At 40.0% G+C, this 14,442-nt stretch overlaps 2 protein-coding genes and 1 long non-coding RNA gene across 3 annotated transcripts; 1 reads left to right on the forward strand and 2 right to left on the reverse strand.

Moving 5' to 3' along the window:
• Positions 1 to 4,294: 4,294 nt before the first annotated feature.
• LOC139198132 (uncharacterized) lies at positions 4,295 to 5,340 on the reverse strand. Its single transcript, XM_070826394.1, has 2 exons — positions 4,875 to 5,340; positions 4,295 to 4,488 (listed from the first exon to the last, which is right to left on the reverse strand). Exons 1-2 carry the CDS (start codon positions 5,338 to 5,340, stop codon positions 4,295 to 4,297), a joined length of 660 nt encoding a protein of 219 aa, XP_070682495.1.
• A 1,987-nt stretch (positions 5,341 to 7,327) lies between these two features.
• On the reverse strand, positions 7,328 to 9,105 carry LOC103410958 (disease resistance protein RUN1-like). Its single transcript, XM_070825990.1, has 3 exons — positions 8,866 to 9,105; positions 8,526 to 8,745; positions 7,328 to 7,751 (listed from the first exon to the last, which is right to left on the reverse strand). The coding sequence occupies exons 1-3, from the start codon at positions 9,103 to 9,105 to the stop codon at positions 7,726 to 7,728; spliced, it is 486 nt and encodes a 161-aa protein (XP_070682091.1). The 3' UTR covers positions 7,328 to 7,725.
• LOC139197929 (uncharacterized) lies at positions 7,710 to 8,665 on the forward strand. Its single transcript, XR_011583328.1, has 2 exons — positions 7,710 to 8,332; positions 8,565 to 8,665. It is a non-coding gene; the product is annotated as an uncharacterized lncRNA (long non-coding RNA).
• Positions 9,106 to 14,442: the final 5,337 nt, after the last annotated feature.

The following is a 14,442-nucleotide window of genomic DNA, read 5'->3' on the forward strand; positions in this document are numbered from 1 at the left end:
CCAACCTGTACAATAAATGTTCAGAATTATACGTAGGCTGAGAGTGGTAATGAACAAAATTAATCAACTGCCTAGAAATGTATTTTCAGCCAAAGATCTTTCTTTTCTTTACCTGTTCCTTTCATGAAAAGAAAGAAGGGAAGTTCACAAATTTGACTCCTTGGTCGGTGGGGAAGGAAGAAAACACAATTCTCTTCATCAACCATCGCATCTGAACCATGTGCTTGAACCTGTAAGAAGATGAGTTTCAGACAAGAATGCTTCATAAGAAGATGAATAATCCGGTTCATGCTCAAAAACTTCACCAATCCATACTTGCCAGTATCCCGATGTTGACAAAGTGCAATGGAAAAATGATCAAATGCACAAAAAACAGGTTTAGCCTGTGTACTAATACTAGAACTGAGAATAACTATCATTTTCTGCCTATAGCAGCATATGGCACACGGACAAGGCGGGCGGTAGCTTTTTGACTCAAAACAGAAACAAGTGTTGATGATTCCAAACTAAAATCTTACAAATTAAAATGTAGGAAAATGCAGTCTTCAAATATCAACTCAGCTTTCCCAGGAGTTGGTGCAATAAGTGTTAATACAGTTGAACTTCCGAAATAAGCATTCACTCAATGATTTTAGAGTGAGACTATTTTAGACACTCATGCTTTCGAACTCAGCATTTACTCAATATTACGTTCAGAAACTAAGAGTAACTCGCACTACTTAAAAAAATTCAACAAAACATCATAAGAGAAGAGGTGATATACAAACATGTATAAAATTATACCGATAGTGATGTGAAATTGCACCCATACACATTGCAAAAACTTCGCCATTGCAAAAGAAAAAAAATGCAGAGCAACAATCAAAATCATTCCTTGTCCTTACCACATAAATCTCTCGCTTAAACTCTGTGGCAAGACACTCAATTGCAATGTCATCTCCGAAAGCTGCAGCATGACCTTCTCTGACCCAAACTCACGCAGTACTTCAACTAATAACCCTCGAATCAATGCTCCCTAGAAAACCACATCAGACCTGCCTAAATTCTGTGAAGAGATAAAATCGCAAAAGAAAAGAGAAATTGCGAGAGGTGTGTGTGTGACAGTGAGATAGAGAGATTTCAGAAAACTAAATTAATTACCTAATTTCAGAAAACCAAGTGTGACCGTGAGAGAGATCCCCAGTTCTGTCCGTGAGAGAGAACCCTCGAATCAATGCAGTTCTGTGACCATGAGAGAGAGAGATCGCGAGAGAGAGTGGTGGTTGTGTGGTGAAGGAAGGCTGGAGAGTCAGATACGAGAGTATGGTGTGGTGGTGGGCCGGTGGCTGGTCGGAATTCGACAGTCTGGTGAGGGACGGACGACGTTGGTGAGGGTCGGAGGCTAAGAGTCAGGGCTGCACTTCGAAACAAATGAACGGAGGAACTGAAATGTTCAAATGTGATCTGACCTAAAAAAGAAATCAACGGCACAGATTAAATCCAAAACAATCAACGGTTGAAATAATTCTCTTATAATTAAAAAATTATATATATATATATATATATATTTTTTCAGTTCGGTATGGGAATACCGAAAAAATGAAATGCAATACCGAATCCCATACCGAAACTTTCGGTTTGGTTTGGGATTACATCCCGAAAATTTCGGGAATTTTGGTTTGGGATTTTTTTGGTTTGGGATCGGGATTTTTTTGGTTTGGTTTGGGATTTTTGGGATTTTTTTCCAGCCCTAACGACAGCAATTGTGACGATTGTGGTGGTGGTGGCAGCAGGGTGACGATTATTGTGGTGGTGGAAATAATGGCGGTGATGGTGTAAGGTTAGTGTTTGTAGTGGTAGGTGGCGACAATCACTTTGTTGTCTAATGGATAAAATGTGTAACATGATAAATAATGTTATTTTAAAAAATTAATGATGGTTTTACACGAATTGAAAATATTCAATAAAGGTTCAACTCCATTTTTTATTAAAGTAGCTTTTAAAAGCAGCTTGGAGCCAATAACTTTTAAGATAAGCATGATATTTAACTTTTGCCAAACATTTTTTATTGCTTCAGTTTAAAATGAAGCAGTTTTTGGTGAAAACAATAATACCAAACAAGGGCTTATTCTTCCTTGTGGCCTTATGACTTTATTTATACTAATCAAATGGGATTTAACTTGCCCTACAAGTAAAGTCATAAAGAGATTTAATCTCCCAAATGTTGTTGGATTCGATTTCTAAATTTACACAATTATATTCTTAAACAATAATAACTACAACAATATTTCTATTTATTTTTTTATAAATATTTATTATTATTACGAAGCAGGAAATATTCGAAACTATTACAATAGTTTAGGGGAGAAAGAGTATCAAACGCGGAATGCATGGATATAAACTCACACCATTTCGACTAAAACATTGGACCATGTTGATGCACAAAACCGGAGGTCTTGGAACAACATAAATCCGACCTTGAATATGCAAGAAATGTAAATAACACAAGATGTATCGTGGTTCACCCCAAGGTTTGAGCTACGTCCACACTGATATTGTATTTCTCTGAGAGTATTGTGAAGGAGAGGGAGCTTTGAATAAGAGTCAGAGCTTTGAGATGATGAGGGGTTAGGCCTAAGAATTGGCCTCTGAGGGTGAGAGTGAGGCCCTCCCTAATTATGAGGGTGAGGGGTCCTTTTATAGAATAAAGGCTCCTCACTTATTACATATTTGCCCCTTCCTTTATTACATAATTACATTTGAGTCCCCCGAGTATTTATACGAGATCTAAATATGGATGCCCTAAGTATGGTATAAACAGTAGTCCCCCAAGTCTTCAGTCAAGAGAGTCTTTTAGCTGGAGACTTGAAATTCAGTCCATGTGTGGGTCGAAGTAACTAGATGTCATCTAGAACTGATACTCGATATAAGGCGGTGCCCAATCTGAAATGATGCTCAACTAGAAGTAGCACATCCTGCGAGGTTGCTTGGCTCGTGGCTTATGTTGCCTTGGTTGGCTCGGCTTGTAACGTTGAAGGTAAGGGAGTCCCTTTTATAGAATAATGGTTCACTCCTCAATACATGAATGATGGGTGCTCTCTAATGACAGTGAGGGAGTCCCTTTTATAGAATAAGGGTTTTCTCCTTAATACATAAATAATGGGCTAAGTCCCCCAAGTATTTTTCATGAGGCCTAGTTGAGGTCCAATATATGGTGTATAGTGTAGTCCCCCAAGTCTTCGGTCAATAGAGTATGTTGGCTGGAGACTTCAAATTGAATCCATGTGTGGGCCGAAGTGGCGATTGTTTGGAGGCGGTATTTGTATACCCTTCACTGAAGCTTTGTAGGTGAAGCTTTGCAAGTGAAGCTTTGAAGCTGGAGCTCTGTAAATGAAGATTTTGAAGCTAGAGCTTTAGTAAATGAAGCTTTTGAAGCTAGGGCTCTGTAAATGAAGCTTTTGAAGCTAGAGCTTTTGTAAATGAAGCTTTTGAAGCTGATTGACATGAGTGATGCTCATGAATGTTTACGTTGATTGACTTGAGTGATGCTTATGGATGTTGACATGAGTGATGCTCATGAATGTTAACATGAGTGATGCTCATGAATGTTAACATGAGTGATGCTCATGAATGTTAACATGAGTGATGCTCATGAATGTTTATGTATGATTGATATGAGTAATGCTCATGAATGTTTATGTATGATTGATATGAGTAATGCTCATGTATAATTTGAAGTATTGGGCGTACTTTTGATCACCTAGTGGGTGATAATAGTGGCAGGTTGCCAAATAATTTTGGAGTATTGGGCGTACTTTTGATCACCTGGTTGGTGATAATAGCAGCAGGTTGCCGAATAATTTTGGAGTACTGGGCGTATTTTTGATCACCTGGTTGGTGGTAATAGCGGCAGGTTGCCGAATAATTTTTTGTAATACTGGGCATACTTTTGGTCACCTGGTTGGTGATAATAGCCGCAGGGTGCTGAATAATTTTTGTAGTACTGGACGTACTTTTGGTCACCTGGTTGGTGCTATTTTTGGCTTATAGGCCTTCGCCCTCCACATAACATTCCAGCCCATTATTTTGGGCTTGAAGTTTTTTTTTTTATTGATTACCCTCTGATAGGGTTTATACAGATGTCTTCGAAAGATAAGAAAAATAAATCACACCATACATTTTCCAAGAAAAGTAAATCACATCATTTTGGTGAGGTGTTTATTCCTTGCTTTTGCTTTCTATTTTGCTTTCTCTTTTCCCTTTTGGCAGATGGTAGACAACGCTTTCCTATTGGTTAAGGAAGTGCGCAGGTAATTCAATGCTCATCATAGAATCCAAAAAGATCAGATCCCATACCAGTTATCTCTCCATCATTGTCTCCGACATTATCAGCTATCACAGCTGGGTTTCTTGGAACATCCTTGGGAATATTTCTTTCAACCTTGCCGACAAGATCTGCACCGACATAAGCAACTTTGGTATATATGCCTCTTCCTTTTTCTTTTTCTGCTGTTTGAACACAAGTTGGTGTACTCTAGCTATAAAAAAACCCCATCAGAGTGCTTTTCTTTCTTTCTTTCTTTGTCTTTGCATGCGTCAGGCGCCAAACCTACCTCGAGATCAACGCTCCCTTGCTGTTGCATAGACTGACCAAATCCTCACAAAATCGGAAGTTAAAACTTTGGGCTTTTTCTCAGTTCAGTCCCAGACCAGTATGCTCTTCATAGTATGGTACAAACAACCAAAGTTATATGTCAACCAATAATCCAGCTTAGTTGATCTTGGGCCATCTCCAAAAGAAGCGAGATAATGCTGGATATTTCCATTAACACCAATCGCAGTCCTCCGTTTTCAAACAGCAACCTGGCAATCTCTTGATCCACTAGCCAGCTTACCCGACCCGCTATTGGAAGAGACCGAAACCGCCACACCACGGCACAAAACCCTCAGCAGTCGCTGCCTCAGCCTCCACCAACCATTCTGAAACTGGATCCTTGCCAAAACCTTCACGTTAAAGCTCACGGTCCTGCGTCCCCTGTCCACCTCTATCCCGCGAACCATCCGGGCATCCCCGAACGAATTCACCGCTGACAAAGTGGCGTTGACAAGATTGCGATCCTTCCTTCCCTGAGCGAACGGCTGAACACGAGTCTCTGATATGAAGCCGTTCTGGTAGAAAATGGAAGAAACGACCTCCTCGTATCGAAAGCTGAGCTTCTTGTTAGGGTTGTAGAAGGAGAAGCCGATGGACCACTTGTCGCTCAGGGATCGAGAGGAAGAGACGTTGAAGTTGGTGAGTGAGAGAGAGTCGAGTCGGAAGTCGGGGACCTTGGGGCGAAGGACAAGCCAAATCACGAGCATGATGCAGCCGACGACGACGAAGAAGGCTGGAGTAAGGACTTTGAGGTTGGGTGTAGGTGGGGTAGCTGGAGTAGGGGTGGCCGTTCATGGCTGAGGCAAAGGAGATGGATCGCCCGTTTGGGTAGAAGTCAGGAACGCCGCTGCCTCTTCCACCGTTGTACCCGCCCGATTGCATTTTTGTTTCCTGTCTGGGTTTCTGAGAGCGAGGAAGAGAAAAAAGGCTAAAAGTGGTGGGTTTTGAAGAAACGCATGGAAGGAGAAGAAGATACCGTTTCGGTTTCTTTCTCTCTCTTCTCTCTTCTCTCTCTCTGTGTATTGTTTCTCTTTCTAGAAAGTAGAGAGATGGTGGAGTTTTGGGAGTTACCTTGATGTGGTGGAGGAACAAAGGACGGGCACTGAGGTTTTGAGCTCTTGGGTTTTTTTTTTTTTGCAGATTTTGTCGATTTTGTAGATTTTTCCGATTTTGCATATTCACGGCGGAGGTAAAAAATGAAAGAGAATTGACACAACTTTTCGTATCGTTTCCCACAGACGGCGCTAAATGTTGATGCACAAAACCAGAGGTGTTGGAACAATGTAAATCTGACCGTGAATCTGCAAGAAATGTAAATAACACAAGATGTATCGTGGTTCATCCCAAGGTTTGGGCTACATCCACACTGATATTGTATTTCTCTGAGAGTATTGTAAAGGAGAGGGAGCTCTGAATGAGAGTCAGAGCTTTGAGAGAATGAGGGGTTAGGCCTAAGAATTGGCCTCTGAGGGTGAGAGTGAGGCCCTCCCTAATTGTGAGGGTGAGGGGTCCTTTTATAGAATAAGGGATCCTCACTTATTACATATTTACCCCTTTCTTTATTACATAATTACATTTGAGTCCTCCGAGTATTTATACGAGATCTAAATATGAAGGCCCTAAGTACGGTATAAACAGACCACATGCAATATTTTCTATTTTCTCTAGGAAGAATAGTATAAATGTCTATGTCATAGGTAGGAAAGGGAGATAGTTTTCAGTGTGTCAAAAATACAGGACATACCAAACTGTCATAATACAATTAATATATTAAAAATTTCCCTAGAAAGGGGACGCTCATAAGAGCATTGGAATATTTGTGATGCCAAATCCATTGTGCTCTTTTGTATTTTTGTATTTTTTTTTGGGGTAAAATTGGCATCCAATGTGTGTACTCTTTAAATTGCTTTTTCTTCAAGTCTTTTTCCCTTTTCATAGTATTTTTATTTATTGAACAAAAAGTCTTTTATTTGTATTATTCTTGTATTCTTGAGCTACTGAAAAGTGTTTGTTTTTTCTTTCCATGCTTTCCATTTCGTTTGGGCCATAAACTGCTGTGCATTGAGGAACTCTCTCTCTCTCTCTCTATCTCCACACACACACATGTTGTCTCAGTCTTTGGAAGAATTTGTCAATCATAAGAAAGAAATGCATTCTAGAAAAGTTAACCTTTTTAATAATTTAGATTTAACCTAGTTGTTAGAGTAATGTTCTTCTTTAAGCATTCAAGTTCAAAACCCTGTGATGAATTATTATTATTATTTTTTAACAAACGATGGTAAAAAACAAAAACTCTTTCTTTATTAAGAAAACAAATATTAGTTGTTTGAGCAAAAGTGCATAATAACATTTTTAAAATGCCAATAATCAGGTTAATTGATCATTTAGTTTAGAATCAAACTGAAACATTTTTGAAATGCCAATAATCAAGCTAATCGATAATTTAGTTTACAATCAAACTGAAAGTCTATGTGTGGTAATTTAGTTTGACAGAATAATTTGGCATCAATCTCGCCATTTACGAAAGTAAAACTTATAAACTTTTACTTACAGTCATAAAAAGTTACCTTTAAATCGTAATACTAAGCAACAAACATGATCCTAAACTTTGGTTATGACCAAATCAATGTTCACGCACCCATAAGTTTAAAACATGAAGCCACACTATGACTTATTCCCTTTCAAGTTGATGGATGCAGCCAAACAAACTTTGGACTCTCTATTGCATCACCAAATATTTCCTACAAACCCCACCACTGATTGTGGAAAGCAAATTGTTCTGTAGACGAGAAAAATCAGCTGTAAAATACTACTACAACAATAACAACAAAGTCTTATCGCATTAAACAACGTTGGCTATATGAATCCAAGTCTTTCATTAGCTCAGAAAATCATCTGTAAAATAAAAAAATAAAATTTAGTGGTAGTGCAAATTGTTCTCCAACTTGAAGTATAAAGCTCCTCTTTATCCGCATAGCTTCATCTTTGTTTCCCTGCTCCAATCGTTCATCTGTACTCCTTTGAATAGTGGGGTGATCATCATACGTACCTCAAGGACTCGGGTGATCGATCCTCATCTCATGAGGCATGACTCAGTCCTGCCTCATACTCCACATCACTACGAAAATAAGCATATGGGATAGACTCGAACTCAATCACATTTTCGTTGATCAACTCAGGATCCCACAAGAGTTGTACCCCTGTTTTCTTCACCCTAAAACCAGATCCCATCACAATATAAACTTCAATGGAGTCTCCCCTTTCCAAACTGTGCTCCTTGTTTGATAAATGTCCTTGCCAAATGACTTCATAGAGATAAACGTGTCAGGTTCTTCAATTGTGCTATGGAAGAATATGGTACTTCTTTTATGGCCGTGTTATCTATAAGAAGAGTTGTCAATGATACCATCTCTCCTATATCCAAAACCAATTTTCGAAATCTTGAACAGCCAGAAAGCACAAGAGTTTCAACGTGTTTCAACTTATAGAAACTCTTCGGAAGATCATTGAGCTTTATGCAGCCTTTGAGATTCACCAAAGCAAGTCTTTCTAGACATCCTATGGAGTGGTGAATCTTGAGCAAGCTCTTACAGTACTTGAGTATCAAATACTCAAGATTTGGGAGTTTTGAGAAGTTTGGCAATTATGTTAGGCGGTATGAATGACTGAGATTCAGAATCTTCAACTTCTCGAGCAACGGTAAGACAAACCCAAGGAGAACAAAATCAAAATAGATAACTTGATCGTCATCTGTCAATAAGTTTCTCTCTTTTTATCTATTAAAAGTTCAATCTAAGGATGAATCTAGCCACCTTAAATAAAAAAGAAGAGTGTCTAGGCGTAAAATTTGAAGGAAACAATTAATGTCTAGGTTAAGGGTATGATAGTATACCATAGAATGCTCCCACAACTTTCGGTATGAACATTACAGGGAATCCTTGCCAGCAGAGCCATCTTAACTTTTCGGAAAGATGTTTGTAGTCTCCAGTGAGCTGTACATGATTAAGTTGGAGCAATCTTAGCCTCTTCATCTTTTTAAACGCTTTGATACTGAAACTAGCTTTGTCTGGTCTTAGCAAATTTAGAGCAAGTCCTTCAATTTCTTCCGTTCTCTAATAAAAAACAGTGAATAAGGAACAGGTTAGTGCATGTGAAAAATTGATATATATATATATATATATATAGACACATCTGCAGTTGTTATTCTCTTGTATTACATGGAATTTACTTACAGATTTGTCTGTCAGTACACCTACTGCGTCTTCTTGGTGCCACAATCTACTACAATTGCCAGGGTGGTTTGGAAATTGTGCACGCACGATTTCTCTGCCCATGTCTCGAAGTCGATAGTGCATCATGAGCTTGTTTTTCTCATTGACAGTTACAAGGCATCGTTGAAGGAGGACGCTAAGTCCAATTTCTGCAAAAAATCCACAACCGTCCAAGATCCTTGTGACATAGTTCTTGTCCATTCCTATGAAGAAACAAGATATATCAAGGAATATTTCCCTCTCGTCCTCATCACTTAGTGCATCAAAGCTTATTTTAAGCTTTTCTTGAATTTTGAAACAATGAATTTTTTCCAACTTCTTCAATGTGCTTGTCCAATCTCTTATGCTTAAGAACCTAAAACTTCAAGAGCGAGCGGTGAACCTCCACAGTAATCAAGAAGACTTCTTGTCAGTTCAACATATTCTTCATTAGGATAGCAATTTCGAAAAGCATGCCAACTAAAGAGCTCAAGAGCTTCTTCTTCCTTCATTTTTCGAGCTGATATATTTTATTAACTTCAACTTGCTCTAGTAGGTGTCGATCTCTTGTTGTAATAAAAATTTTACTCCATCCACCAAAGGAGTCCCGGTTTATAGCTAAAGCATTTAGTTGGTCCACATGATCTACATCGTCAATTATGACCAGTACCTCTCTGCTTCGAAGTTTTTCTTTTATCAGACTAATACACCTCTATGAAAATCACCAACCTCCATCTTGGCTGGTTTGAAGATATCAGAAAGAAGCTTTTCTTGCAAATTCGTCATACCATTCGATTCCTTTGCAGTTTCCCTAACATTTGCAGGAAACTTTTGTACACAAAGCTATGGTAGAACTTGTTATAGATGGCTTTTGCAACTGATGTTTTCCCCATTCCACCCATACCCCAAATTCCGACCATTTGAACATCGTACGATCCCCCGTCTAAGCTGTTAATCTCGTTCTGTTACGAATGTCGGTACTACAAGATAGAGAATGCACAAGGTAAAGTAGAAAATGGACACCAAGAATTTATGTGGTTCGGCAATTTATGCCTACGTCCACCAAACAAGGATCAATCTTCACTATATGAAAAAGATGAATACAACAAGAGTAGTCTTACCAAGCCAAAGACAAGGCTTGATGGATACAAGAAAGTATAACACACACTTTCTATCACTCTAAACTTCACTCACACAATGTGTAGTGGAACACTCTCACTCTCACTCTTGGAGTGGAACTCTAGTATAGAAAAATCTAGACTAGCCACATACTTGTAGCTTCTAGATCTTTCCATTTGCAACCAAGGAAGCTAGTACTCTCTAGCTTCTTCCATCAACTTAATAACATGCTAGAATTGTCTAGCAAGCTCCAGCCTCATCTCTTGCTTACTAGAATAATCTAGAACATTGATCATGGGCTGGACCATATACCAACAATCTCCCCCTCCAGTCCATGAGGGAGGAATTCCGATCATGACTCCAAGTTACCTGGAGTTCATCCCAGCAGCCTTAATGCAGAATTCCAACTTTGATTTTGTGACTACCTTTGTCAACATGTCTGAAGAATTATTATCGGTATGAATCTTCTTCAGCTGTAGCAACTTGTTCTCGATAGCGTCTCTAATCCAGTGATAACGAATATCAATGGGCTTAGTGCGTGAATGATATGTAGTGTTCTTGCTCAAATCCAGAGCACTCTGACTATCACAATAAACGCCATAATCACTTTGCTTCAAACCCAACTCTTGGAGAAACCGCTTCAGCCACAACAACTCCTTGCATGCTTCTGTAGCGACTATGTATTCAGCCTCGGTTGTGGACAAAGCAATGCACTTTTGTAACTTGGATTACCAAGACACGGCTCCCCCTGCAAAAGTAAACAAGTACCCAGACGTAGATTTTCTACCATCCAGGTCACCTCCCATGTCAGCATCTGTAAATCCTTCCAAGATTGGTTTGGAACCGCCAAAGCACAAGCACATCTTAGAAGTCCCCTTCAAATATCTGAGAATCCACATAACAGCTTCCCAGTGGTCCTTCCCTGGATTAGAGAGAAACCTGCTCACCACACCTACTGCATGAGCAATATCTGGCCGTGTGCACACCATTGCATACATGATACTTCCTACTGCTGAAGAGTAGGGAACAACTGCCATTTTCTCCTTTTCTTCATATGTTTTTGGACACGACTCTTTGCTCAACTTGATATGATTGGCTAAAGGTGAGCTTACCGATTTGGCTGCTTTCATGTTGAACCTTTCAAGCACCCGTTCAACATACTTTTCTTGTGACAGCCACAACTTTTTGGATTTTCTGTCACGAATTATATCCATGCCTAAAATCTGCTTGGCTGGCCCTAAGTCCTTCATGTCAAATGACTTAGATAACTCTTCTTTGAGCTTTTTAATCATAGAGGTATCTTGTCCGACAATCAACATGTCATCAACATAAAGCAATAAGATGATGAATTTACCTCCAAAAAATTGTTTGATATAGACACAAGAGTCAGCATGAGTTCTCTTGTACCCATTACTCACCATGAATGAGTTGAACTTCTTATTCCACTGTCTCGGAGCCTGCTTAAGACCATATAAGCTTTTCTTGAGCTTGCACACCAAATTTTCTTTACCTTTGACTTCAAAGCCTTTGGGTTGCTCCATGTATATCTCCTCTTCTAAATTGCCGTGGAGAAATGCAGTTTTAACATCTAACTGCTCGAGCTCAAGATCCATACTTGCTGCCATACCAAGGATAACTCGAATGGAAGTCATCTTCACCACCGGTGAGAAAATCTCATCGAAGTCAACTCCTTTCTTTTGACCAAAACCTTTGACAACCAAACGAGCCTTGTACCTTGTCATGTTGTCGTCTCTTTTCAATTTGAACACCCACTTGTTTTTCAATGCTTTCCTGCCCTTTGGAAGCTCCACCAGCTCATAGGTATCATTCTTTGATAAGGAATCCATCTCCGACTCCATTGCCTTCATCCATTTGTCACTGTCGTTATGAGCTCTGGCCTCCTCATATGTTTCAGGCTCTCCATAATTAGTCAACATGATATACTCTGATGAAGAATACTTAGTAGACGGTCTTCGACTTCTGATGGATCTTCTGACCTGATCTTTATGCTCTTGTAGGGCTGGAGGCTCCCCCTGATTGGGTTCTCCTTGAATCTGCTCTTCTTGACTAGGCTCCACCTGATCAGCAATCTCATGGTCTGGCACATCTTGATCAGGCTCCCCCTGATCAGCATTATCTGGTTCTGTAGGCACTTCATTGGCAGCTGCTTCAGGGATGTCATCGTGACTTTCTTCATCTGAAGCTAATGGATCAACTCCTCTGTCTGCGCCATCTGGTTGTGCTTCTTTATCCGAATCCCCAATTATTTGATCTTCATAAAAGACCACGTCTCTACTTCGAATAAATTTCTTCTGGTATGGGTCCCATAATCTGTAACCAAAATCTTCATCGCCATAACCAAGAAAGATGCACGGTGTAGCTTTGTAGTCTAACTTCGATCTCTGCTCTTTGGGCACATGCACAAAAGCTTTACAGCCAAACACTTTCAGATGAGAGTAAGACACATCATTACCAGCCCATACTCTCTCTGGAACATCAAGACCTAATGGTACTGATGGAGATCGGTTGATCAAATAGCAGGCTGTCCTTACAGCTTCACCCCAGAACTGCTTAGATAACTTTGCAGTCCTCAGCATACACCTGACTTTCTCCATGATGGTTTGGTTCATTCTTTCAGCAACACCATTATGTTGTGGAGTTCCAGGAACTGTCTTCTCATGACGTATGCCATGTTTCACACAATACTCTCTAAACTGGTGAGATGTGTACTCACCGCCGTTGTCGCTACGAAGGCACTTAAGAGGTTTCCCAATTTCCCTCTCCACCATGGCATGGAACTCCTGGAATGTCTGAAACACCTGGTCTTTGGATTTCAACAAATACACCCAAACCTTTCGTGAAGCATCATCAATATAAGTAACAAAATATTTATTTCTTCCGAGTGACTCGACTTCCATGGGACCACACACATCTGAATAAACAAGATCTAACAAATTTCCTTTCCTTGTAGATGGAATCGAAAAACTAATTCTTCTTTGTTTTCCTAATAAACAGTGCTCACAAGAGTTTAACGACGTACCTTTGGCAAAGGGAATGTGAGACTTCTTTGCCAAAACCTGTAGGCCTTTCTCGCTCATGTGACCTAGCCTCTTATGCCACAAGTCTAGAGATGAGTCCTCCACAACATTCAACTCACCTTTCAAAACCCTGGCATTTGACCGGTACAACGTACAACAAAGTCGTGCTCTTGCTACCACCATTAAGCCTTTAGTAAGCTTCAATTTTCCTTCGCCAATATGTTGATAATATCCTTGTCGATCAAGGGTACCGATGGATATCAGATTGAGACGTATATCAGGAATATGTCTCACATCTTTCAACATCAATTGGCAGCCGAGATTAGTTCTTAGACATATATCACCAATTCCAAGAATTTTGGAATAGCTTTCATTCCCCATCTTCACTATGCCAAAGTCACCTTCTTTGTATGTACTGAAGAACTCCCGTTTGGACGTAGCATGGAATGAAACTCCATTGTCAAAGATCCATTCAATGTCTCTGTCAGAGTTGCCCATATGCAGACATTCACCAACAGACAATATTTCTGGTACATCACCACATATGACAGCAGTGGTATTGCCAGTATCATCTTTCTTCTGATTGTTTCTTTCCCTTTGCTCTCTCTTCCAAACTCGACAATTTTTCTTCATATGGCCTTCTTTGCCACAATGGTGGCATACACCCCTGAACCTTGACTTGGATTGGCTAGGACTCCTGCCATGACCTCTAGGCCCTCTACTCTTGCTTCTTCCGCGGTTCTCTGTGACAAATACTTGGCTGCTATCTGTGCCAGAAGTCTTCTCCTTGTTTCTTCATTGAGCATGCTATTTTTAACATTATCAAGGGTAAGAACACCATTAGAAGCAGAGTTACTTATACTCACCACAAAGGTCTCCCAACTGTCTGGCAAGGATCCAAGTAACAAGAGCGCTTGTAGCTCGTCCTCGATCGTCATTTTCATAGTAGCCAACTGGTTGATGATATTCTGGAAATTGTTCAAGTGTTCTGCTACACTTAAACCATCATTGTACTTCACATTGATGAGCTCTTTGATCAAGAAGGCTTTCTTAGCTGGAGTCTTCTTCTCGAACAAGGACTCAAGCTTTGTCCAAAACTCGCGAGCATTGGTTTCATTAGACACATGGTGAAAAACACTATCGTCCACCCATTGTCTAATTGTGCCAATAGCCTTGCGATTCATCTTCTTCCACTCGGCATCGGACATGCTCTCTGGCTTAGCGGCATCTCCTTCAATTGGCTCATGCAGATCCTTGCAATAGAGAATGTCCTCCATCCTTGGCTTCCATGTTACCCAATTGGAGTTGGTGAGTTTGATCATAGTGCCACTTCCTTCCATCTCGCAGTACGAGCCAACCGGCTCTGATACCACTTGTTAGGAATGTCGGTACTACAAGATAG

The sequence above is a fragment of the Malus domestica genome, chromosome 08 (assembly GCF_042453785.1).
Source record: "Malus domestica chromosome 08, GDT2T_hap1".
Lineage (NCBI taxonomy): Eukaryota > Viridiplantae > Streptophyta > Magnoliopsida > Rosales > Rosaceae > Malus > Malus domestica.